Raw genomic sequence first — 24,007 nt, 5'->3', positions numbered from 1 at the left:
TGTAAATGAAAACTTTTTTTTTTTTATTGTTGCAGGGTCACTGTCACATGACAATTCTGATCATTCAAGACTAGTTAACCTAGTTAAGATAGTCAGATAAGCAGAAAGCCCATGTTGTCACATAAACGTTTCCACGTCTCCAAGGTGAAGCCGGTCGCTGAGTCGGATCTGGTCCCTCCCCCCCGTGTTGTGGATGGGGGGCCTGCCGACACAGTCCGGAGCATCCTGGACGTCCGTCACCGAGGACGAGAGTTCCAGTTCCTGGTCGACTGGGAGGGGTACGCGATCGTGGGTCCCCCGCCGTTTCATACTGGACAACAGCCTCCTCCGAGACTTCTACTGCGCCCACCCGGATAAGCCTGGGAGGGCGCCTGCCCTACCGTCGGAGAGTCTTGGTGTTTCCCCCACCCCACCCCAGCTCGTTTGAGGTCTCCACGCCGCCCTGCTGGACTAGAGAACGCGCAGGACTTGACTCCTGTGTTGGGTCCGCTCTGGAGCTCTTTGTGCGCCCCGGAAGACTGGACGAGTGCTTCCCTGCGGTCCAGGAGGATTGCCAGTTTGATTTTGTTAAATAAAGACTAGTTTTTGGACTTTTTATCACTGCGTTTTGCCTGCTTTAGGGTCCTGTAAAAACCGAAACCTTAACACTTTTTCATCCATCCAAAAAGACTTTAAGATAACATGAAGTTAGTCTGTTGAATGACAGTACCCCCCTTCTCTACCGTGTGCCTTCAGCACCGATTAAACTCAGATGGTGATTATTTTATATGTACAACTTTAGTGGGAAGCTAAGCAGGGTCGGGCCTGCTTCCGTTGGGTAACGTATTGCGTCACTTCCTGTTTTCTCAACGTTCGTGGGTGCGCCGTGTGTGTTGGTTTCACTTTTATTTAAACTTCTTTAAAATTGAATACTCGGGAAATTCTAATCACTTGATAACAAGGAGAAATAATCCATATTAAACAAATACAAGACTCCGCCGATTATTAGCACTAGCATGGCCTCACCGTCACAAACACAACTGTAGAATATAATTACTATTTATGTATATTTCTTTTACAATCAACGATAGAATAAACTCAATATAACTGAGTAATTCACACTTATTTCATCTCTCTCTCTCTCTCTCTGTCAAACTTACCTTGTTGATTTCCCTGGAACTCTGAGGACTTGATCTTGTCTTCTTCATGGGCTCCCTCACACTTGGGTCGGGTGTAACAGCTGGGATTATTTTCTTGGACCATGACGTCTACCTTTTCCAACAGTGCCAAGATTTCTGTTTTGTCTGTCATACCTTTTTTGCATGTGTGGTATCTTTTGTCATTAAAACTATCGTCTCTTTTCAGGTTTGTCAACGCACTTTTACATTGTTCATCAGACTCGTGAGTCACAACTGTCAGCAAATATGGCAACGATTCCTCTCCAAAAGCTTTCTCTAACCACTGACGTCCTGCTCTATAAGAGCTTTCATGATGACTGTTGGACACCAGTAAAATAAAGGCATAAACGCCTTTATTCAACTGACACGTTTCACTGTTTTGGTGACCGAGCAGATTAATGACTGAGATGTGACGACCACATAAGTCGTACAGTCCCTCTGAAATCTGCTCCATGTCATGGTCAAATAAGATGTTTTGTGATCCTGTCTTCATGGAATTGGTGTCACCGACTAACACAAGTGTGAGTTCAGCTGCCACTGAAACAAAATACACAGAGAACTTTGATCTTAATATATGGAAGAAAAATAAAATAAACCTAATAAATCTCAACTTTATATATTGACTTCAATACTTTTACTATTTCATCACTACACTGATGTAACTGAGGTGTACAATAGTTTTTAAAACTTCAAAAATTACCTTCATCACTTGAAGACATCTTGATTTTAGAATCCCATAAGTCCAGGAGCACCAGTGGGTCACCTCCTGTAAAATACAAGTTAACCTTTAAACAAAATTGACTTGTAACGTTCTGGTAAAGACCAGAATGTGGAGAGAAATGGTTCAAAACAGGTGAGAGGAAAGACTGGATTTTGGGGAGGGAGAGCCTAAATACACAATAAAAGGTTCGGAAAAAGATGGGAAGTGGATCCACGTAAAGCTCGGTTCAACCGTTTCCCAGTTGGCTGTGGTTCTGGATGTCATTTATAGGCAGATCATGACAGTCAATTCAGTCTCATGAGAGATAGTTCAAGAACTATTTTTCAAAGTTAATAACACGTCAGACTAATAAATAAATAAACTGAACAGAGTAGATTATTCAGCATTTGATCAGCAGCACTTAACGGCATTATTTGCACATTCAAATTCTGCCTCTGGGACACACATTTTATTAAAAAATAACTTTATTATATTGTTAGCTTTACTTTTGTAAATGAAAACTTTTTTTTTTTTATTGTTGCAGGGTCACTGTCACATGACAATTCTGATCATTCAAGACTAGTTAACCTAGTTAAGATAGTCAGATAAGCAGAAAGCCCATGTTGTCACATAAAAGTTTCCACGTCTCCAAGGTGAAGCCGGTCGCTGAGTCGGATCTGGTCCCTCCCCCCCGTGTTGTGGATGGGGGGCCTGCCGACACAGTCCGGAGCATCCTGGACGTCCGTCACCGAGGACGAGAGTTCCAGTTCCTGGTCGACTGGGAGGGGTACGCGATCGTGGGTCCCCCGCCGTTTCATACTGGACAACAGCCTCCTCCGAGACTTCTACTGCGCCCACCCGGATAAGCCTGGGAGGGCGGCTGCCCTACCGTCGGAGAGTTTTGGTGTTTCCCCCACCCCAGCCCAGCCCAGCCCAGCTCGTTTGAGGTCTCCACGCCGCCCTGCTGGACTAGAGAACGCGCAGGACTTGACTCCTGTGTTGGGTCCGCTCTGGAGCTCTTTGTGCGCCCCGGGAGACTGGACGAGTGCTTCCCTGCGGTCCAGGAGGATTGCCAGTTTGATTTTGTTAAATAAAGACTAGTTTTTGGACTTTTTATCACTGCGTTTTGCCTGCTTTCGAGTCCTGTAAAAACCGAAACCTTAACACTTTTTCATCCATCCAAAAAGACTTAAAGATAACATGAAGTTGGTCTGTTGAATGACAGTACCCCCCTTCTCTACCGTGTGCCTTCAGCACCGATTAAACTCAGATGGTGATTATTTTATATGTACAACTTTAGTGGGAAGCTAAGCAGGGTCGGGCCTGCTTCCGTTGGGAAACGTATTGCATCACTTCCTGTTTTTTCAACGTTCGTGGGTGCGCCGTGTGTTAGTTTCACTTTTATTTAAACTTCTTTAAAATTGAATACTCGGGAAATTCTAATCACTTGATAACAAGGAGAAATAATCCATATTAAACAAATACAAGACTCCGCCGATTATTAGCACTAGCATGGCCTCACCGTCACAAACACAACTATAGAATATAATTACTATTTATGTATATTTATTTTACAATCAACTATAGAATAAACTGTTTGACTAGCTGCTAGCAAGTGCGAAGTCAAATTCCAAGCATGCACTAATACAAAAATATTAACTGTTTACCTTAAATTGGTTATTTGCCCGCGATTAACACCCCTGAATCGGTCGAAGCAAAATGTAATGATATGTCTGCTCTAGTAGGAATTATATGTACTTTCTGTATCCACTGACAGTTCCTAATGTTCTCCAACGTCACTTCCTGAAACAAAGCGGGAGTTTTCTGTCAGAAAACTACAACAAGTATTGACAAACTCATGAAGGTTTTTATTTTTTTAAAGAAACAAGTTTGGTTTGTAACAGTTCAGTAATAAATTTGTAAATATTCTAGCAGACTTAAAAAAAAAATTCTTTCATTATTTTGTCAACATTTGATGTAGTTCCATATACATATATATTTCCTCTAGGTGGTTATAAGCAGGAAAAACGTTAATGTTACGAAATAATGTTTATGATGAATGTTCAAAAATTGTGTCCATTTCGACCGATTCGACTGTTTTGTTACGTTTTAATACCGGAAGTAAAGGGCGTGGCCTTGGAGTTGAGGAACAGTTTACCGTATTGACCACAAGAGGGGAGACATTGGACATTAATCAAAGATAAAGAACAACTCAATGCAAATGTAATAAAGTTTTTGCAATAAAATAGCATCCACGGGTAAACAGGCGACATTTTTTTACAGCGTTTTATGTGTTAATCATTATCAGATTAACTGTTTGGCAAGAAAATAACAAAGATTGTATAGTGTTGTTCTGAAATAAATGATCCAATTAACTGTCATATCGAAAGAAAGATGCATAGAATCTCTTCAGAGGAGCTGTTGTTCCTCCCCCTATATAGTGAGAAAAACATCAGTCTCAAAAGTACAATATTGCTTTCTAGGACGTATTGCTGCTGCCATCAACTGCTTCCATATCTCCAGAGGTCTGAACCACACCCAAAATGAGCATGGTACAGTATTTTTTTAAAAATATATAATAATTATACAGTTGTTTTTTAAAAAGTGGTTATAGATGTATTTTTCTCATGTCTGTTTGATGCTTGACTGTTTATGACTTCGTTTGAGCTTATAAAACAATGTTGGTAAAACAAACGTTAATATCTATGTCTACAGCAACTTGAATTAAAGGATGTGATGCTGAGAACTGGAGATCAGCTGAAGATTAAGGGGTTTGTTTTGCATGATGCAGACAGGTAAAACAAACACACCTAATATACTTTCATAGATATATTTCCAACACTTTAATGATCTAATTTGGGATCAAACCAGGTTCCATATTGACCTTGGCAATGATGCAAATGACCTGGCACTCCATTTTAACCCTCGTTTCCTTGACAACGCTGATGGATCTGTTCTGGTTTTTAACTCAAAGACAGCTGGGTGTTGGGGTGAAGAGAGAAGGGAAATACCCAACCCCTTACACAGAGGCAAGGAAGTCAAGGTAAGAGAGATTTGTTGAGAATTGTTGTCATGTTTTGTCCTAAAAGCTGCCACAGTTTATAGAAAGAAATGCAGACCTATTCCCTCAATCACATAGTGATAACCAGCCTGGAGCAGAACCTCATTTCATTCTAATTTATTCTGTTTTCTTCTTCTTCTTCAGATTGTGTTGAAGCTGGCTGGAGATGTGTTTGAAGTGGAAATTCCCGATGACCATGAATTCAAGTTTCCAAACCAGGAGAGTGTTGATGTCATCAGTTACATCAGGATTGGTGGAGACTTCAAACTGACATCTTTTAAGATCTGCTAAGAGATACTTACATGGTCAGACTCTTCCACTGGAGGGCAATAATCACTAACAGGATTTAGATGGTTACAGTTCCATAAAATATTCACAAGGACAGAGAAACATAAACCATTTAAATCTCAGATCGTTGTGTGTTTCCTTTTTTAAGCCAAGTAGTTAATCAAAAAGGAGCTAAATAGGAGAAAAAATGTTTGACATTGTAGGTTCGATTTTACAGGGTCTGTCAAATTTGAACCAAGCAGAGTTCTGCTTTTGATCACTGAATATTTGCTCATACACAAATGTGTATGTGTATTTTTTACCAGTGGATCCCGAGCAGGTTGAAATTTGAGCTGACTAAAAAATACATTTAACTCATCAGTTTATCAAAAGCTGAGACCTTAGCTAAACCCCTTCAATCAGAACTAAAAGAGTCAAAAAGGACGTTGGTAGCATCTTGTGGGTCCGTTCAAATCTGTGTCCAGCCATGCTCGATGCTTGATGTCTGCAGGAGGCTGGTGGTGTAGAGGCCTTGCTGAAGGACATCAGTGCTGAACTGTTCACTTTCATTTCCATCCATCCCCAATCCAATAAAATAGGGAAGAAATGTAAAAAAAGGACAATCCCTGATTAATCTGACAGCTCTTATATCAACAGAAAATGTGTGTAAAAAAGAAATCAATCAACACTTTAATTATTCTGTAATATATTTATTATTGAAAATGTTCCTAATTTTACAGCCTTTAAACTGTTGATGATAATAATGAGGATAATATTTCATCCTGCCCACTTTGATCCTCACCTGCAGGTGAAGCCAACATGTTGGAATTATTAACATGATGATTAACATTTACTGATGACAGCAAGTGACTTTATAGTTCTGAATACAACTGAACACAAAACAAGTGTAAAACTAGAAAAAACAGAATTCTAAGATCCTTCCCAATTTGATGAAAGATGAGAACAAAAACTAACACAAAGGTGATTATTTAATTTAAGCACAATTGCAAACTAGATTTAAAGTCCAGCAAATCAAAAGAGAGGAATCTCGTCTTTCTTTAATGAAGCCAAAACATTTTGCCTTTTCATTCAAAGCAAAACATCATACATGAATTTTGAAACTCAACATTTTCAAATCATTTTGTCACATCCTGTCACTCAATTTACATCCAATTTTTATAGAATTTACATAGAATTTTTTCAAGACATCGTCATAGCAACACTTCTAAAGCAGGCTTTATATGAAGAATGTATACTGCTGTAAAGGGAAACAAAAGTATTTTGTCAGCAGTTTTCTCTTCCCTTCCACTCTGCATCAAAAGACTGGAGAATAGCTTCATGCTCAGTGTTGCTGTTGCTCCAAGATTTCAACCAACCCTCCAGTTCTCCACCATAGGCTTGTGTTTGAGGCTACAGTTCATCCAGACTTTTGATGGCATCTTCTTTCTTAATTTCTCCCCAGTTATTGGGGATTTCTCCTTTCCCAGTGAAACGTAAGTCGAAGCGCTTCTCAAGCTCCTTTTGAAATCGATAGATGAACCATTTCCAAAAAGGCAGCAATGATCCATCAGAAGTAATCTCCCATGAGGCATATCTCTCTCCAGCTGTTTGATATTGTTTGTAAGGTATGGTCACATCTGAATCATGATGAGGGTAGAAGACCCAGTCACTCGCAACCAAAGTTGTGCAGGACTCAACGACGATATTATTTGTGCCACTAAACCTTCTACCGTTGACCCCAGTGGGTCTGTGAAAAGGGGCGCTGTGTTTGTCAGGACTGTGGTCCTTTAACGTGTTGGTGCAAACAGCTGAACAGAATGGACAAGTGACCCAGCAGCAGTTACACAGCTGGTCAATCAGGATCTGATCAGGCTGCAGCCTGTATTTCTTGATGTCATCAGGTGAGAGATCTCCCATCATCTCCTTGTTGGATGTGAGACCTGTTTCTATCTGCTCTTCAAGAAAGTCAAAATTGTCTATGTCACTGAAACCTTCACAACTAATACTCAATTTAACCTTATGCTCAGTCAGCCTGGAAAATTCTTTCACCCACATCTCAATGTTTCCTCTCTTTGTTTTTACTGCTTTTGTTGCACCGTGCAAAGCTTTTATCAGAAGCTTTGTGATGTTTTCAACATTCCTCTTGAGAATATTTTGTACCTCATCTCTATTGTCTTTGATGTATTTCTCTACTTCTTTTCCAATGAATGTCTCCATATATGTTTTCGGTTTACGGATACAGGTCATGAAACCAACAAAGTCTTCATTCTCAGCCAACAATTTCATCATGTGCTTCTCCAGGTTCGTCCTGTTCCCATTGAACACTGGATGGTTACATCTCATCTCATCAGCTAGATTTGTGGCTGAGTCGATACAGGAGGCCTCAATGGTGGAATCCTTCAGTTGGTCACAGATCAATCCTCCAAAGACCACAGATGATGAGCTGTCTTTGCAGAAGGCTTTGAAAGCTTTAAAGAATTGTGGTTTCTTGCTTTCAGCATAAATGGATACATCGTTGTGTTTGAATTTTTTGTGGGAGTCTTCGAGCCAGCTCTCTAATCTGTCACATACATACAAAACCAGCTCAATACTAAACTCTTTGTTCAGAGTGAATTTCTTCCCAGAGTCAAAGGCTTCCACTGCTTTTATTACATTTTTGCCTACTTCATGCAAGTATGTAATATTATAGCCTGTTATTGCCACTTGTTTGGCTTGTATTGTTGTGAGAGCCTCTTCTTCAACGGCACTGATCAAGTCTCTGATCAGTTTCTGTTCCTCATTAGAAAGACCTCCTCTCATGAAAAATTGTTTAGCCCATTCAAAACGTATCCGTGCATATTTTTTTGCTTCGCCTTCGTCTTGATTATTGTGGTTTTTAGTCAGATAACATCTGTAATTTCCAGCCTCTGGGATTCTTTGTAACTGCCGCTGGTCTTTGTTTGATGAATCATTTTCCATTCAAAACCGAGCTCCATCAGAACGACTGTTACATCGTCTGCCATGTTGATATTAGCAATCGTTTTTTTGCGTGCTGTTAGTTCTGAAATCCATTCAGTCCAAAGAGAGTTAAAGTGTTTCTGAAGTTCCTCTTATCTTTGTCCTTTAACGTCAGAGCGAGCTCTTTGCTCTTCTGTAGCATTTTTCTCAAGCTCTGTCTTCCTTTCATCAAGTTTTTTACAAGCTTCTTTCTGTTGGATAACAGCATTTAATTTTTTTTGCAACTTGCTCCACCATTCCATCAAGAAACTCTTTGATTTTGGTCTCAAACCGGCTTCGCCACTGAGCCAGTACTTCACTGTCTCCATCCTTGTCAAAATAATCTGTCATACTTTTTGTTATTTTTTCCCATGCTTCGTTGAGTTGGTTATGAAGATCAGGGTGACTGATTTTGTCAACTGTTCCATTTTCAATATTGACGTAAAGCTGGTTTTCAACAGCCAACATCTTGTTTCTCAGGGTCCAGGTCCAGTTCCCATACGCTACCTCAAGTCTTCTTGTACACTGATATTTCATAAGTGTTCTTGAAGCTGAAAACAAAGTTTTCATTCAACAGAGCATTCCACAGGTCCTGAACTTTGCTTTTGAACTGTGATAAAGTAATCCCAGTGGACTGTGAAGCTTTAGAGATGATAAAGTTCTTCAGATCTTGGATGCTTTCACTGTAACCTGGATTGGGAGGAGCCATGGGGGGCTTCCCTCCCACAACTGGGCAAAGTATTTGACATCTTCCTGCACATTAAATGAAATGACTCTACTGAAGCTTTGAGCGTCATAAACCTCCTCTTCTGCAGCTAGTTGAACCATCTTGTCCAGTTTTTCTTGCAGACGTCGCCTTCCCTCCATGCTCTTTTCTGCAGCTGCTACATCTGCAACATTCTGGTGAACAAACACACAGCTGGGAGAAAGTTTCACGACCTTCATCCTCATGAAAGCCTGGACGACAATTTGCAAAACATCTTGCATCTCAGAGGGGTTCTCTCCAAAGACGTTGATCAGTGTCATGTTTCCCAGACCTACGACAAATGTGGCCAGTTCATTGTCACGATGAAGAGTACTATCACCTGCTAGCTCAAGAGCACGAAGTCCTTCAGTGTCCACCACCAGAACATAATCAAACTTCAGGAGGTCCCTCATCTCGTCTGACACTTTGAGCAGCTGCATAAATGCACCTTTTGTGCATCTGCCAACACTCACTGCAAACTGTAATCCAAACATGGCATTCAGCATTGTTGATTTTCCACTGCTCTGGATGCCTAAAACGGACAAAACAAAAACTCTCTTGTCACCCAGTTTTTGGATGACTTCTTCTAAAAGTCTTGGGATCCATGTTATAGGCACATGACCTGCATCACCATCCATCAGCTCGATTGGGTGCCCTGATATCAATAGCTCTGCAGCCAGCTCAGGGTACTGGGACCAGTCTGTTTGTCCTGTCAGTGGTTGTTTCTGCAGAGATGCATGGGCTTCATAGATCTGACCCATTTCTCTATAGATGTGCTCCAAGCTGAACGTTGCTTTATCTAGTTTCTCTGATATTTGTTCAAGCTCCTGTTGCTTTGCTCTGAGCTGATCGGACTGCTCAGTTTTCTCTTTCAACATCAACACCTCTGACCATGTGCCATCATAGTTTTGGAGAATTGAAGAGACATTCTCTGTGGTGAGGTCGTCTATTAAGAGCTGGTCCATTTCAGGAAATATTCTTTCTCACTGGGCGTCAGAGATGAGATGCCTTCAACAAATACATTTACAAGTTTACCACAAAAATTCCTACATTGAATTTCTCTAATTTCTTTCAGTTTCTGCTGCTTTTGGCTTTTATCCATCTCAGCTTGGTCTTTGAGGCGATACTGTTTCTTGTTTGTGTCACACCACTTCTGCCACATTTCACCTTGACAAGTGAGGAATTTCTCTTTAATCGCAGAAACATCATGTCCCTTGATTAAATCCATCACCTTCTCTGCAGCAGCTTTTCCCTTTTGGCAGGCTTCGTCTTCTTCATCCAGCCTGATTCCAGAGACCGTAGCCATGGACTCAAGCTGAAAGGAATCATGGGGTCCAGCTAGAATATTTTGAATGATTCTTTTCAACTCTTCAGAAACATTTGACTGGCCTCTGTCTTTCAGACCAATTCTATACTTCCCCTTGGTGAACTGAACAGTATTGGATTTCTCTTCAACAATAAGTAAAATTAGAGGCTTTGTAGACTTCATGAGGTGTTCAATAAAGTTTCTGTCACTTTCACTCCGAGCAGAGATGAGAACAACAGTGACTGAGGATTTTTCACTCAGTATGATGCGCTGCTTTTCGAGACGCCGAGCATCACCGTGAAGGTTACAGAAAGCAGTGCAGTCAGTGAACGCATCGTTGGATTTACCAGCAGGGCAGTACCAGGCAATCTCTGCTACTCCTTCCATCAAATGGCGAGTTTTGGTGCTTCCCTGGCAGTCTCTGTGGTAGAAAGTGTTATGACGGCTGCTGATCAAATTGTTTATCAGCTGAGACTTGGAGAGCGACAGTGAACCCAGGCGGAAAAATGATACCATGGGTGTCTTGGCTTTGCAGATTGGCACAGTCTTCAATGTGACAGTGTTTGAATTATCTTGGTTTCCTGTGTGTTTTCCTGTTTTCTTGATTTGTCTGAAAGTCCACAATGGACATTGGATATCCATCGTGACTGGGTCAGGAACAAGCAAAGGTAGGGCGTACTGACACTGGGATAATTTAGTTATTAGATTCTGCTTTAAAAAGCTGTCTGAGCAGTGAAAAAGTGCCATTTGTATGTCCATGGGATGCACACTTTGCTGTTTTGATTCACTACTGTCTGGCATATAAAGAAATGCAGCAAAAACATCTTTTTCTGCCTCAACAGTGCTGGACTGTGGAACAAGATCTGACTGTCCTGGATCTGGATCATCTTGTGTGATAGGAATATATCTGGCTGTGTAGTCTAACAACATCAACTTCTGTGAAAACATAAGAACAACTTCCTTCTCACATGCGCCAGGCTCCTGTTTCAGAGGTGGACGTATTTTAAGGAAGTCAGCAGGAGTCAGCTTCTGTCTGTACTTGTCTTGAAGGCAAAGTCTTCCCAGGAGACTGGAGAATTCAGCTTCTCGTCTCTTCATAGTAGACTCATCAGACGACTTGGGCAGCTGCTACAAATAAGCAGAGAATTGTGCATGTTGTGAAGCCCGCGGTAGCACAATACTGCAGAATGTGAATGAACTGTTCCTGTGTCTGAATCTAGAGGTTTTTTTTTACCTTTCTCCTGGTTTCATCCATAGCTGGATGTAAGAATCTGAAACATATTTAAAATGTGATTATGACAACGTCTGAACGAGTTTGAAGTCTGAACCTTTGTTGATACTGACTTTATTACCATGTAATACATGTGTAACAGTGACCTTTGCAGGAGATTCAAACCACAGCTTATTTTCAAGGCTCAACGAACTTTTGATTTACCTTAATGGGAAAGTGTCACAATATTAACAGTCCAACCTGATTGTTGCTGTCCAAAATGTTGGATTTCCTCTCTTAAAATGTTGCAGTGGAATTTGAGATTCTTTTCAGATTAGTTTTAATTACATTGCTGGAGGATTGTTTTTGCTGTTCAATGTAACTGAGTAATTTACACTTATTTCATCTCTCTCTCTCTCTCTGTTGAACTTACCTTGTTGATTTCCCTGGAACTCTGAGGACTTGATCTTGTCTTCTTCATGGGCTCCCTCACACTTGGGTCGGGTGTAACAGCTGGGATTATTTTCTTGGACCATGACGTCTACCTTTTCCAACAGTGTCACCATTTCTCTTTGGTCTGTCATACCTTTTTTGCATGTGTGGTATCTTTTGTCATTAAAACTATTGTCTCTTTTCAGGTTTGTCAACGCACTTTTACATTGTTCATAAGACTCGTGAGTCACAACTGTCAGCAAATATGGCAACGATTCCTCTCCAAAAGCTTTCTCTAACCACTGACGTCCTGCTCTATAAGAGCTTTCATGATGACTGTTGGACACCAGTAAAATAAAGGCATGAACGCCTTTATTCAACTGACACGTTTCACTGTTTTGGTGACCGAGCAGATTAATGACTGAGATGTAACGACCACATAAGTCGTACAGTCCCTCTGAAATCTGCTCCACATTTGCTTGCTTGTCATGGTCAAATAAGATGTTTTGTGATCCTGTCTTCATGGAATTGGTGTCACCAACTAACACAAGTGTGAGTTCAGCTGCCACTGAAACAAAATACACAGAGAACTTTCATCTTAATATATAGTAAGAAAAATAAAATAAACGTAATAAATCTCAACTTTATATATTGACTTCAATACTTTTACTATTTTTACTACACTGATGTAACTGAGGTGTACAATAGTTTTTAAAACTTAAAAAATTACCTTCATCACTTGAAGACATCTTGATTTTAGAATCCCATAAGTCCTGGAGCACCAGTGGGTCACCTCCTGTAAAATACAAGTTAACCTTTAAACAAAATTGACTTTACGTTCTGGTAAAGACCAGAATGTGGAGAGAAATGGTTCAAAACAGGTGAGAGGAAACACTGGATTTTGGGGAGGGAGAGCCTAAATACACAATAAAAGGTTCAGAAAAAGATGGGAAGTGGATCCACGTAAAGCTCGGTTCAACCGTTTCCCAGTTGGCTGTGGTTCTGGATGTCATTTATAGGTAGATCATGACAGTCAATTCAGTCTCATGAGAGATAGTTCAAGAACTATTTTTCAAAGTTAATAACACATCAGACTTATAAATAAACTGAACAGAGTAGATTATTCAGCATTTGATCAGCAGCACTTAACGGCATTATTTGCACATTCAAATTCTGCCTCTGGGACACACATTTTATTAAAAAATAACTTCATTATATTGTTAGCTTTACTTTTGTAAATGAAAACTGTTAATTTTTTTATTGTTGCAGGGTCACTGTCACTAATTTTTCAGTCTGCCACAGATCACCTCGACAAAGAAGGAATTTGTCTTTAATCTCAGAAACATCATGTTCCTTGATTAAATCCATCACCTTCTTTGCAGAAGCTTTTCCCTTTTTGCAGATTTCATCTGACCAGATTCCAGAGACCTCACCCCTGGACTCAAGATGAAAGGAATCATGGGGTCTCTGTCTTTCAGAGTAATTCTATACTTCCCCTTGGTGAACTCAACAGCATTGGATTTCTCTTCAAGAATAAGTAAAATTAGGGGGTTTGGAGGCTTCACAAGGTCTTTTTTTAAGTAGGCTGATAAACTATGTTTTTTATATCTTCCTCACCTGCCTTTGACCACACATATTATATAGAAAACAGTAAATCTCTACAATCAATCTCTTTTCATCTTTTCCAATTTATGCCGTTCTTGCTCTTTAGGATTTCAAATTCGGATCATTCAAGACTAGTTTAGATAGTCAGATAAGCAGAAAGCCCATGTTGTCACATAAAAGTTTGAATAAATGATTGAAGATAGTTGGAATTTTGTGTGTGTAGCTCTTTACTCAGACCTCAAATTTAGAAGTCATTAATGGCATATTTGCATAATATCAATTTTGTTGTTTTCCTTTCATCCACTCAAAAAGACTTTAAGATAACATGAAGTTAGTCTGTTGAATGAGAGCACTCACCTTCTCTTTCGTGTGCCTTCAGCACCGATGAATCTCAGATGGTGATTATTTTATATGCACAACTTCAGTGCAAGGGTCACTGAAGTTGTGCATATAAAATAATCACCTAACCCTAACCCTGTGCACATTTAAAATGGTAAAAGTAAATGCCAGTCTGCTTTCTTGTAAACTAATTCTTCTTCTTCTTTTTTTTTTCTTCTTCTTCTTCTTATTATTATCCTAAAATAATCCTATTTATAGTTATACAACAACATAGTAACAGAAGCAATAGCAATAGTAATAATATTTTTAAAAAAGAGTTAATGTAAAGGATTAAATTAATTTGATTAGGGTCACATTGCAAAGGAGGCTGATCCGATGGATTAGGTTCTGCTGTTGCTTTACATGAGATCACACTGTGCATTTTAGCCATTCAGTGAACTCTTGTCTTTGCGTGAGCCACAAGTGAAAGTAAAATTCAGCTCCTTTTCTCTTAAAGCTTGTGACTCAGCAGACACGAGGACAGGTGATCATTATCCACTGACACAAGTCATAAAGCACGGGCAAACTCCAATTCACAATCTGGGTACAATGATCTTTTTGACACAGTTAAACACCTTGTGCATTTTACTTAGATACATTTTGCTGTATTACAGGTCAGAAAAAGTTTGTCATGATTGAAAATAAATCAGGCAATGCTGTTGTAACTCTACAAACAGTTTGCCTTTGAGACGTTTTTCGCATCTCCTCTTCTCAAACCACTGCCAGAGCCAGTTTGATTTTGCACGCCATTGTGATTTTTAGAAGCTGATCTTTAGTTCAATGATCCAGAACCCCTTCTGTAGGAGCAGCAATAAATTGCTGCTGTAAATCGGTAGACAGTCAAGGTTGTCGATCAGGTTCAATACCTTGGTGACGAGGGCTGAGATCTACTGAATCTGAGGTGTCCATAAGCCCCTGCTAGGGACCCTCCCCAGAAACATCCATCTTAAAATGTCCTGTCATGATCACAGATGTAGGGACTAGAAACAAATCAAGAAGGTATACCTGTCGCAATTAGCATATTTCAGTACGTCTGTCTACCTGCACACTATATACAGGGAACAAACCAAACACCTTTACCTCCTGACTGAGGTCATCATCTGCTGATGACACCCATTTGATAAGCGCAGCTCATCTACTTTCTGCTCAAATTAGAACTAAGCAAAAATGAGCAGAAGCCAAATACATGAGTACAAAAGGCTGATAACAATGAGGAGATTCTCAAAGATTCAGTCCACTGAGGTTATGCAATCGAGTAACCTTTACATTTGGCAAAAAAATAAGAAAATAAATAAGCAAGTGTGTTTCAGCTGAAATGTGACTGTCGGGTTTTTACTTTTTTTGTTTTTTAAAGAACTGTATAATGCTTTAATATTTAATCAAACCTGTATTTGTTGTGATATGTTTTCATGTAATATATGTATAGTTGTTGTGACTCCTACTCTGGCCCCACCTCCTCCTGGGCAATCAGCTCAACCACCACCACCTGGGCCCTCTCCTGCAGCTGCACCCGATCCGCCCAAACGACTCTGCACCCATAAAAGGCCCCTATGCACTCAGGCCAGTGCTTGATCTTACTGATGTTTTTGGCAACACGTCCCGTGGACCCAGCATCTCTCCAGGCTCCCCAGCGTCTCCCTGCGTCTTCCAGCAACTCCTCTACAACCTTCCTAGCCCCTCTTCCTCTGACCTCTTCCTCTTCCCCTTCCTCGGACGGATTTCTCCTATCCTCTGGACACTTGGACTCCCCCACAGACTCTCGCCCCTGGATCTCGAACTTGATTCGTCTGCCGCATCACGCACCTATAGTTTGTCTCGGCCTCTCTCATTTAGTTTCTTCCCTCCTGTTTTTTTTTTGCTTCATTAAACCTTTTGAGTTTACTTTTAATTCCCGTGTCTGTCTGCCTTCTTTGGGGTTCTGCCACACTTGACCGCCAGTCCTCTCGAGCGTAACAGAAAGATCAAGCCAAGATGAGTCAAGGTGGAACCCCGGGGCAGCCGGGCGGCCCTAGGACCCCCACGTTACCCTCCCCCCTCGAAAGAAGAGTGGAGGCCCACTCTGCCCAGCTCTCCTCCCTTCAGTCGGAGCTAACCAAGGCCTTCCCCACAATCCAGGGGGAGATTTCCGAGCTCCAGAGCTCCTCCCAGACCACCTCCAGTACCCTGTCCGCCCTCTCCAACCAGATGTCCGCCATGGCAACCGTTTTGGCTTCCATTATTCAGAAGCTAGGCAGCGACCCCGGTGGGGCTGCTCCATCAGAACCATCTCTCCCGCTTTCTCCCCGAGCCGAGCCCAACCTTGCCAGCCCCCGTGTGTTCGGCGGGGATTTCGACCTGGGCAAGGGGTTCCTCCACCAATGTGAGCTGCTCTTCCGCCATCAGCCCTCCAGATTTGTTTCCGACGAGGCCAAGGTGGGATTTATAACCTCCCTCCTGGCCGACAAGGCATTGAGCTGGGCCATAGCTGCCGTCGACCTGGACCCCCGCCTCTCCTCAGACTACAGCGCCTTTCGACGGGAGTTCAAGGCTGTGTTCGAGCACCCCACCTACGGTGAAGACGCCGCGAGTCGTCTGCTCGCTCTCCAGCAGGGGTCACGGTCAGTTGCGGAGTACACCCTTGAGTTCCGCATCCTGGCTGCAGAGAGCCGCTGGGGCGAGACCGCGCTCCGTAGCGCCTATCGACAGGGCCTGAGTGAGGCAATCAAGGACCTGATTGTGAGAGACCGCCCCTCGTCACTCAACGAGCTGATCACCCTCTCGCTCCAGATGGATGAACGACTACGGGAGCGCCGCCAGGAGCGCGCCCAACGTGCGGGCGGTTCTACCCGCCAACTCTCCCACCGCACTTCCTCTGTCCCTGACTTCTCCCTTACCAGCACTGCCGCCCCGCCTCCTCACATCCTCTTGCAATCCCCAGCTCACTCCTCCCCCAGAGTCGGAGAGGAACCCATGCAGATCGGCCGGTCCCGTCTCTCACGGCAGGAGCGGGAGCAAAGACTCCGAGACCAGTTGTGCCTGTACTGCGGAAACAACGGCCACTTCATCCAAGCCTGCCCCGTCCGACCAAAAGGGCCTGCTCACCAGTAGGGGGAGTACTGGTGAGCCGAGCTGTGATTCCCCAACCCACCGAGCAACACAACCGCCTCTTCCCCGCAACCCTCTCCTGGGATAAGGAGTCTATTCCGGTGAATGTTCTCATTGACTCTGGGGCTGATGAGTCCCTGATGGACTTTTCTCTCGCGCGTCAAGCTGGCATTCCCCTGGTTCCTCTCGATCGCTCCCTGTCCCCCCCAGGCGATCGATGGCCGCTCTCTGGGTAACATCACGCATCGCACCATCCCACTCACCCTAACACTCTCGGGTAATCACATAGAGAGTACACCTTTCCTGGTTTTGCATGCCCCCACCGCTCCACTCGTGTTAGGAAGACCGTGGTTGGAAAGGCACGACCCCCACATCTCATGGGCTTCGGGTCGGATCCTGGGGTGGAGCGTGGCCTGTCACGCCAACTGCCTTTGCTCCGCCCCCTCTCCATCCAGTAATCCCAGGCCCGCGCTCACTCCCCCGGATCTCACTGGTGTTCCCCCTATCTACAATGATTTAGCCCCAGTGTTCAGTAAGGACAATGCTCTGTCCCTTCCCCCTCACCGGCCCTATGATTGCCCCATCGACCTCCTCCCCGGGGCTCCCTACCCCACGGGTCGACTTTACAATCTCTCCATCCCAGAGAAGGAGGTGATGCGCAATTACATCACTGAATCCCTTGCCTCTGGGATCATAAGACCATCGTCATCCCCCTTAGCTGCAGGTTTCTTCTTTGTAGCCAAGAAGGATGGCGGCCTGAGGCCCTGCATCGACTTCCGCAAACTTAACAACATCACCGTTAAGAACAAGTACCCTCTTCCCCTTATGAGTTCCACGTTCGAGCCTCTCACTCATGCCCGGGTGTTCACTAAGTTAGACCTCCGCAACGCTTACCACTTGGTGCGGATCAGGAAAGGGGACGAATGGAAGACTGCCTTCAACACACACCTCGGGCACTTCGAATACCTGGTCATGCCCTTCGGCCTCTCCAACGCCCCCGCCGTCTTCCAGGAGTTGGTCAACGATGTGCTCCAGGACATGATCAACGTCTTTGTGGTGGTCTACTTGGACGACATCTTGATCTTCTCCCGCACCATGGAGGAGCACCACCAGCATGTTCGCCTGGTCCTACAACGGCTTTTGGAGAACCGACTATTCATCAAAGCCGAGAAGTGCGTCTTCCACTCCGCCTCAGTGGGGTACCTCGGCTACATCGTGGAGGAGGGGCGGGTGCGCGCAGATCCGGCCAAGATCCAGGCTGTGGTGGAGTGGCCACGCCCCACCGACCGCACTCAGCTTCGTCGGTTCCTTGGGTTCGCCGGGTTCATCCGGCGGTTCATCAAAGGGTTCAGTCAAGTGGCTGCCCCTCTCTCCGCTCTCACCTCCACCTCGCGCCCTTTCGCCTGGACACCGGAGGCTGAGACCGCCTTCTCGGCCCTCAAGGACAGGTTCACGACGGCTCCGGTGCTCGCCCATCCAGACCCCGCTCGGCAGTTCATCGTCGAGGTCGATGCTTCAGACGCGGGCATCGGGGCAGTCCTCTCCCAGCGGTCCGAGGCAGACCAGAAGATTCACCCATGTGCCTACTTTTCCCGCCGTTTTGATCCGGCTGAACGAAATTACGATGTGGGCAACAGGGAACTTCTGGCGGTCTATGGAGCCTTGGTGGAGTGGAGACACTGGCTGGAGGGAGCAAAGCACCCGTTCCTTGTGTGGTCGGACCATAAGAACTTGACCTATGTGAGAACGGCCAAGAGACTCAATCCCAGACAGGGCCGCTGGGCTCTCTTCTTCAGTCGGGTTGATTTCACCCTCACTTTCCGTCCTGGTTCCAAGAATATCCGGGCTGATGCCCTCTCCCGCCAGTTTCTGGAGGAATTCCCCGGCGCCCCCAGGGACCCTGACACCATCGTTCCCCCGGCCCGGGTCATAGGGGTCATCTCCTGGCCGATCGAGACGGCCGTCGAGCAAGCCCAGAGAGACGAGCCAGATCCTGGGAACGGGCCTCAGGGCCGAATGTTCGTGCCTTCCTCCGTCCGGCCGCAGGTGCTAGAGTGGGGCCACTCCAGTTGTTTCGCCTGCCATCCTGGCGTGCGTCGGACGGCGGAGTTTGTGCAGCGGCGCTTCTGGTGGCCCAACCTCCAAGAGGATGTTCGGGAGTTGTGGGCGCCTGCACGGTCTGTGCCCGCAGCAAGGCCTCCCATCGCTCGCCAGCAGGCCTTCTGCACCCCCTTCCCGTCCCCAGTCGACCCTGGTCTCACGTAGCCCTGGATTTTGTGACGGGCCTCCCCGTCTCGCAGGGGAACGACACCATCCTGACCATTGTGGACCGCTTCTCCAAGGGGGTCCACTTTGTCGCCCTCCCCAAACTCCCTTCTGCTGCAGAAACAGCTGAACTCCTGGTCTCCCACGTTGTATGTCTCCATGGGATCCCGCTTGACGTGGTCTCTGACCGTGGCCCCCAATTCACTTCTAGGGTGTGGCAGGCCTTCTGCAAGGGGATTGGGGCCACGGTCAGCCTGTCCTCTGGGTACCACCCCCAGTCCAACGGACAAGCCGAACGGGCCAACCAGGCTTTGGAGGCGGCCCTGCGCTGCGTGACCACCAGCAATCCTGCCTCCTGGTCCAAGTTCCTGCCGTGGGTGGAATACTCCCTCAACGCCATGGAGAGCTCTGCTACTGGTATGTCCCCCTTTCAATGTTTCCTGTGCTACCAACCCCCTCTGTTCCCCCAGCAGGAGCTGGAGATCGCAGTGCCGTCTACCAGGGCCCATCTCCGCCGATGTAGGCGCATCTGGAAGACTGCCCGCAAAGCCATCTTGCGGGCCACTGAGCAGTCCCGGCGTTCGGCCAACCGGCGAAGGAGGCCGGCCCCTGCTTACCGGCCTGGCCAGAAGGTCTGGCTGTTGGCCCGGGACCTGCCCCTCCAGACCTCGCAGACTTCCTCCAGAAAGCTGAACCCCCGCTACATCGGTCCATACACCATCTGCAGCATCGTCAACCCCTCTGCAGTCCGTTTGGATCTCCCTGCCGCCCTCAAGGTTCACCCGGTCTTCCACGTCTCGCTCATTAAACCCTTCTCCACCAGCCCCCTGTCCCCTCCTGCTCCGACTCCACCTCCCCCACAGGTCCTGTCGGACGGAGAGCCGGTGTGGAGCGTTAACAAGCTGCTGGCGGTCCGCCGACGGGGAAGGGGCTTCCAGTACCTGGTGGATTGGGTGGGTTACGGCCCCGAAGACCGGAGCTGGGTGCCCCCATCCTATCTCGCTGACCCCTCCCTCCTCGAAGACTTCTACCGAGAGCACCCGGATGCTCCTGGGCGGTCGTCCGGTGCCTCCCGTAAGGGGGGGGGGGTACTGTTGTGACTCCTACTCTGGTCCCACCTCCTCCTGGGCAATCAGCTCAACCACCACCACCTGGGCCCTCTCCTGCAGCTGCACCCAATCCGCCCAAACGACTCTGCACCCATAAAAGGCCCCTATGCACTCAGGCCAGTGCTTGATCTTACTGATGTATTTGGCAACACTTCCCGTGGACCCAGCATCTCTCCAGGCTCCCCAGTGACTCCCTGCGTCTCCCTGCGTCTTCCAGCGACTCCTCTACAACCTTCCTAGCCCCTCTTCCTCTGACCTCTTCCTCTTCCCCTTCCTCGGACGGATTTCTCCTATCCTCTGGACACTTGGACTCCCCCACAGACTCTCGCCCCTGGATCTCGAACTTGATTCGTCTGCCGCATCACGCACCTATAGTTTGTCTCGGCCTCTCTCATTTAGTTTCTTCCCTCCTGTTTTTTTTTTTTCTTCATTAAACCTTTTGAGTTTACTTTTAATTCCCGTGTCTGTCTGCCTTCTTTGGGGTTCCGCCACACTTGACCGCCAGTCCTCTCGAGCGTAACAATAGTCTTTTAATATTATTTATAAATATATTAAAAATATACAGATTAATAATCTCATTTGGGATCAAACAAGAGGTAGGAGGTAAGGTAAGGTAAGAGAGAGTTGCTGAGAAATGTCATCATGTTTTGTCCTATAAGCTGCCACAAACGAAGACCTATTTCCTCAATCACATATTGACAACCAGCCTTGAGCAAAACCTCATTTTATTCTGGAAATTCCTGTTTCCAAGTTTCCAAACACAAGAGCATTGATATCAAGGTGACCTCTAACAACATCAGCTTCTGTAGAAAAGTAAGAGCGAGATCCTTCTTACATGGGTCAGGCTCCTGTTTCAGAGGTTGAAATATTTTAAGGAAGTCACTAGGAGTCATCTTCTGTCCAAATAATCAGAGAATCATGCATGTTGTGAAGGCAGAAGTACTGCAATACTGCAGAAAATGAAGGAAGAGCTCACTTTTTTTCTCGTCTAACACCCACTTGTATCAGACCAGGTGGGCTCTGTTTTTTAGTCACTTTAACTTCACTCTAATCTGTCGCACAGGCTCTTGAAAAGTCGAGCCAGGTGCCCTTTCTTGTCTATTCCCCCTAGGGGAGTCCTGTTCCTTGCCTGACTGCATCCTGCCTCCCAAATGGCAATGATGCAAATGACCTGGCACTCCATTTTAACCCTCATTTCCATGACAACGCTGATGGATCTGTTCTGGTTTTTAACTCAAAGACAGCTGGGTGTTGGGGTGAAGAGAGAAGGGAAATACCCAACCCCTTACACAGAGGCTAGGAAGTCAAGGTAAGAGAGATTTGTTGAGAATTGTTGTCATGTTTTGTCCTAAAAGCTGCCACAGTTTATAGAAAGAAATGCAGACCTATTCCCTCAATCACATAGTGATAACCAGCCTGGAGCAGAACCTCATTTCATTCTAATTTATTCTGTTTTCTTCTTCTTCAGATTGTGTTGAAGCTGGCTGGAGATGTGTTTGAAGTGGAAATTCCCGATGACCATGAATTCAAGTTTCCAACCAGGAGAGTGTTGATGTCATCAGTTACATCAGGATTGGTGGAGACTTCAAACTGACATCTTTTAAGATCTGCTAAGAGATACTTACATGGTCAGACTCTTCCACTGGAGGGCAATAATCACTAACAGGATTTAGATGGTTACAGTTCCATAAAATATTCACAAGGACAGAGAAACATAAACCATTTAAATCTCAGATCGTTGTGTGTTTCCTTTTTTAAGCCAAGTAGTTGATCAAAAAGGAGCTAAATAGGACAAGAAAAAATGTTTGATGACATTGTAGGTTCGATTTTAGAGGGTCTGTCAAATTTGAACCAAGTTGAGTTCTGCTTTTGATCACTGAATATTTGCTCATACACAAATGTGTATGTGTATTTTTTACCAGTGGATCCTGAGCAGGTTGAAATTTGAGCTGACTAAAAAATACATTTAACTCATCAGTTTATCAAAAGCTGAGACCTTAGCTAAACCCCTTCAATCAGAACTAAAAGAGTCAAAAAGGACGTTGGCAGCATCTTGTGGGTCCGTTCAAATCTGTGTCCAGCCATGCTCGATGCTTGATGTCTGCAGGAGGCTGGTGGTGTAGAGGCCTTGCTGAAGGACATCAGTGCTGAACTGTTCACTTTCATTTCCATCCATCCCCAATCCAATAAAATAGGGAAGAAATGTAAAAAAAAGGGCAATTCCTGATTAATCTGACAGCTCTTATATCAACAGAAAATGTGTGTAAAAAAGAAATCAATCAACACTTTAATTATTCTGTAATATATTTATTATTGAAAATGTTCCAAATTTACAGCCTTTAAACTGTTGATGATAATGAGGATAATATTTCATCCTGCCCACTTTGATCCTCACCTGCAGGTGAAGCCAACATGTTGGAATAATTAACATGATGATTAACATTTACTGATGACAGCAAGTGACTTTATAGTTCTGAATACAACTGAACACAAAAACAAGTGTAAAACTAGAAAAAACAGATTTCTAAGATCCTTCTCGGTTTGATGAAAGATGAGAACAAAAACTAACACAAAGGTGATTATTTAATTTAAGCACAATTGCAAACTAGATTTAAAGTCCAGCAAATCAAAAGAGAGGAATCTCTTATCTTTCTTTAATGAAGCCAAAACATTTTGCCTTTTCATTCAAAGCAAAACATCATACATGAATTTTGAAACCAACATTTTCAAATCATTTTGTCACATCCTGTCACTCAATTTACATCCAATTTCTATAGAATTTACATAGAATTTTTTCAAGACATCATCATAGCAACACTTCTAAAGCAGGCTTTATATGAAGAATGTATACTGCTGTAAAGGGAAACAAAAGTATTTTGTCAGCGGTTTTCTCTTCCCTTCCACTCTGCATCAAAAGACTGGAGAATAGCTTCATGCTCAGTGTTGCTGTTGCTCCACGATTTCAACCAACCCTCCAGTTCTCCACCATAGGCTTGTGTTTGAGGCTACAGTTCATCCAGACTTTTGATGGCATCTTCTTTCTTAATTTCTCCCCAGTTATTGGGGATTTCTCCATCCCCAGTAAAACGTAAGTCGTAGTGCTTCTCAAGCTCCTTTTGAAATCGACAGGTGAACCATTTCCAAAAAGGCAGCAATGATCCATCAGAAGTAATCTCCCATGAGACATATCTCTCTCCAGCTGTTTGATATTGTTTGAAAGGTATGGTCACATCTGAATCATGATGAGGGTAGAAGACCCAGTCACTCACAACCAAAGTTGTGCAGGACTCAACGACAAAAATTGTTGTGCCACGATAATGGAAACCGTTGACCCCATTGGGTCTGTGAAAAGGGGCGCTGTGTTTGTCAGGACTGTGGTCCTTTACCGTGTTGGTGCAAACAGCTGAACAGAATGGACAAGTGACCCAGCAGCAGTTACACAGCTGGTCAATCAGGATCTGATCAGGCTGCAGCCTGTATTTCTTGATCTCATCAGGTGAGAGATCTCCCATCATCTCCTTGTTGGATGTGAGACCTGTTTCTATCTGCTCTTCAAGAAAGTCAAAATTGTCTATGTCACTGAAACCTTCACAACTAATACTCAATTTAACCTTATGCTCAGTCAGCCTGGAAAATTCTTTCACCCACATCTCAATGTTTCCTCTCTGTGTTTTTACTGCTTTTGTTGCATCGTGCAAAGCTTTTATCAGAA

At 44.4% G+C, this 24,007-nt stretch overlaps 1 protein-coding gene, 1 long non-coding RNA gene and 2 pseudogenes across 6 annotated transcripts; 2 read left to right on the top strand and 2 right to left on the bottom strand.

Moving 5' to 3' along the window:
- LOC130514483 (interferon-induced very large GTPase 1-like) overlaps positions 1-24,007 on the bottom strand; it is a 74,466-nt pseudogene that overhangs the window by 33,579 nt on the left and 16,880 nt on the right.
- On the top strand, positions 2,441-5,328 carry LOC130514495 (galectin-1-like). 5 transcript variants are annotated; one of them, XM_057014102.1, is made up of 5 exons: positions 2,441-2,932; positions 4,341-4,409; positions 4,573-4,652; positions 4,729-4,900; positions 5,063-5,328. In XM_057014102.1, exons 2-5 carry the CDS (start codon positions 4,401-4,403, stop codon positions 5,207-5,209), a joined length of 408 nt encoding a protein of 135 aa, XP_056870082.1. In that variant the 5' UTR covers positions 2,441-2,932; positions 4,341-4,400; the 3' UTR covers positions 5,210-5,328. The 5 variants fall into 5 exon arrangements, with proteins under 5 accessions (XP_056870082.1, XP_056870081.1, XP_056870080.1 ...); XM_057014101.1 differs by having other exon boundaries at positions 2,441-3,130; XM_057014100.1 differs by having other exon boundaries at positions 2,441-3,721.
- Positions 5,875-11,743, bottom strand: LOC130514484 (interferon-induced very large GTPase 1-like; annotated as a pseudogene).
- Positions 21,454-22,028, top strand: LOC130514502 (uncharacterized). The gene is made up of 2 exons (XR_008947008.1): positions 21,454-21,604; positions 21,764-22,028. It is a non-coding gene; the product is annotated as an uncharacterized LOC130514502 (long non-coding RNA).

Source organism: Takifugu flavidus, chromosome 18, assembly GCF_003711565.1.
Source record: "Takifugu flavidus isolate HTHZ2018 chromosome 18, ASM371156v2, whole genome shotgun sequence".
Classification (NCBI taxonomy): Eukaryota; Metazoa; Chordata; class Actinopteri; order Tetraodontiformes; family Tetraodontidae; genus Takifugu; species Takifugu flavidus.
The sequence above is the reverse complement of the archived record's forward strand: the minus strand, read 5'-3'. Positions and strand labels throughout refer to the sequence as shown.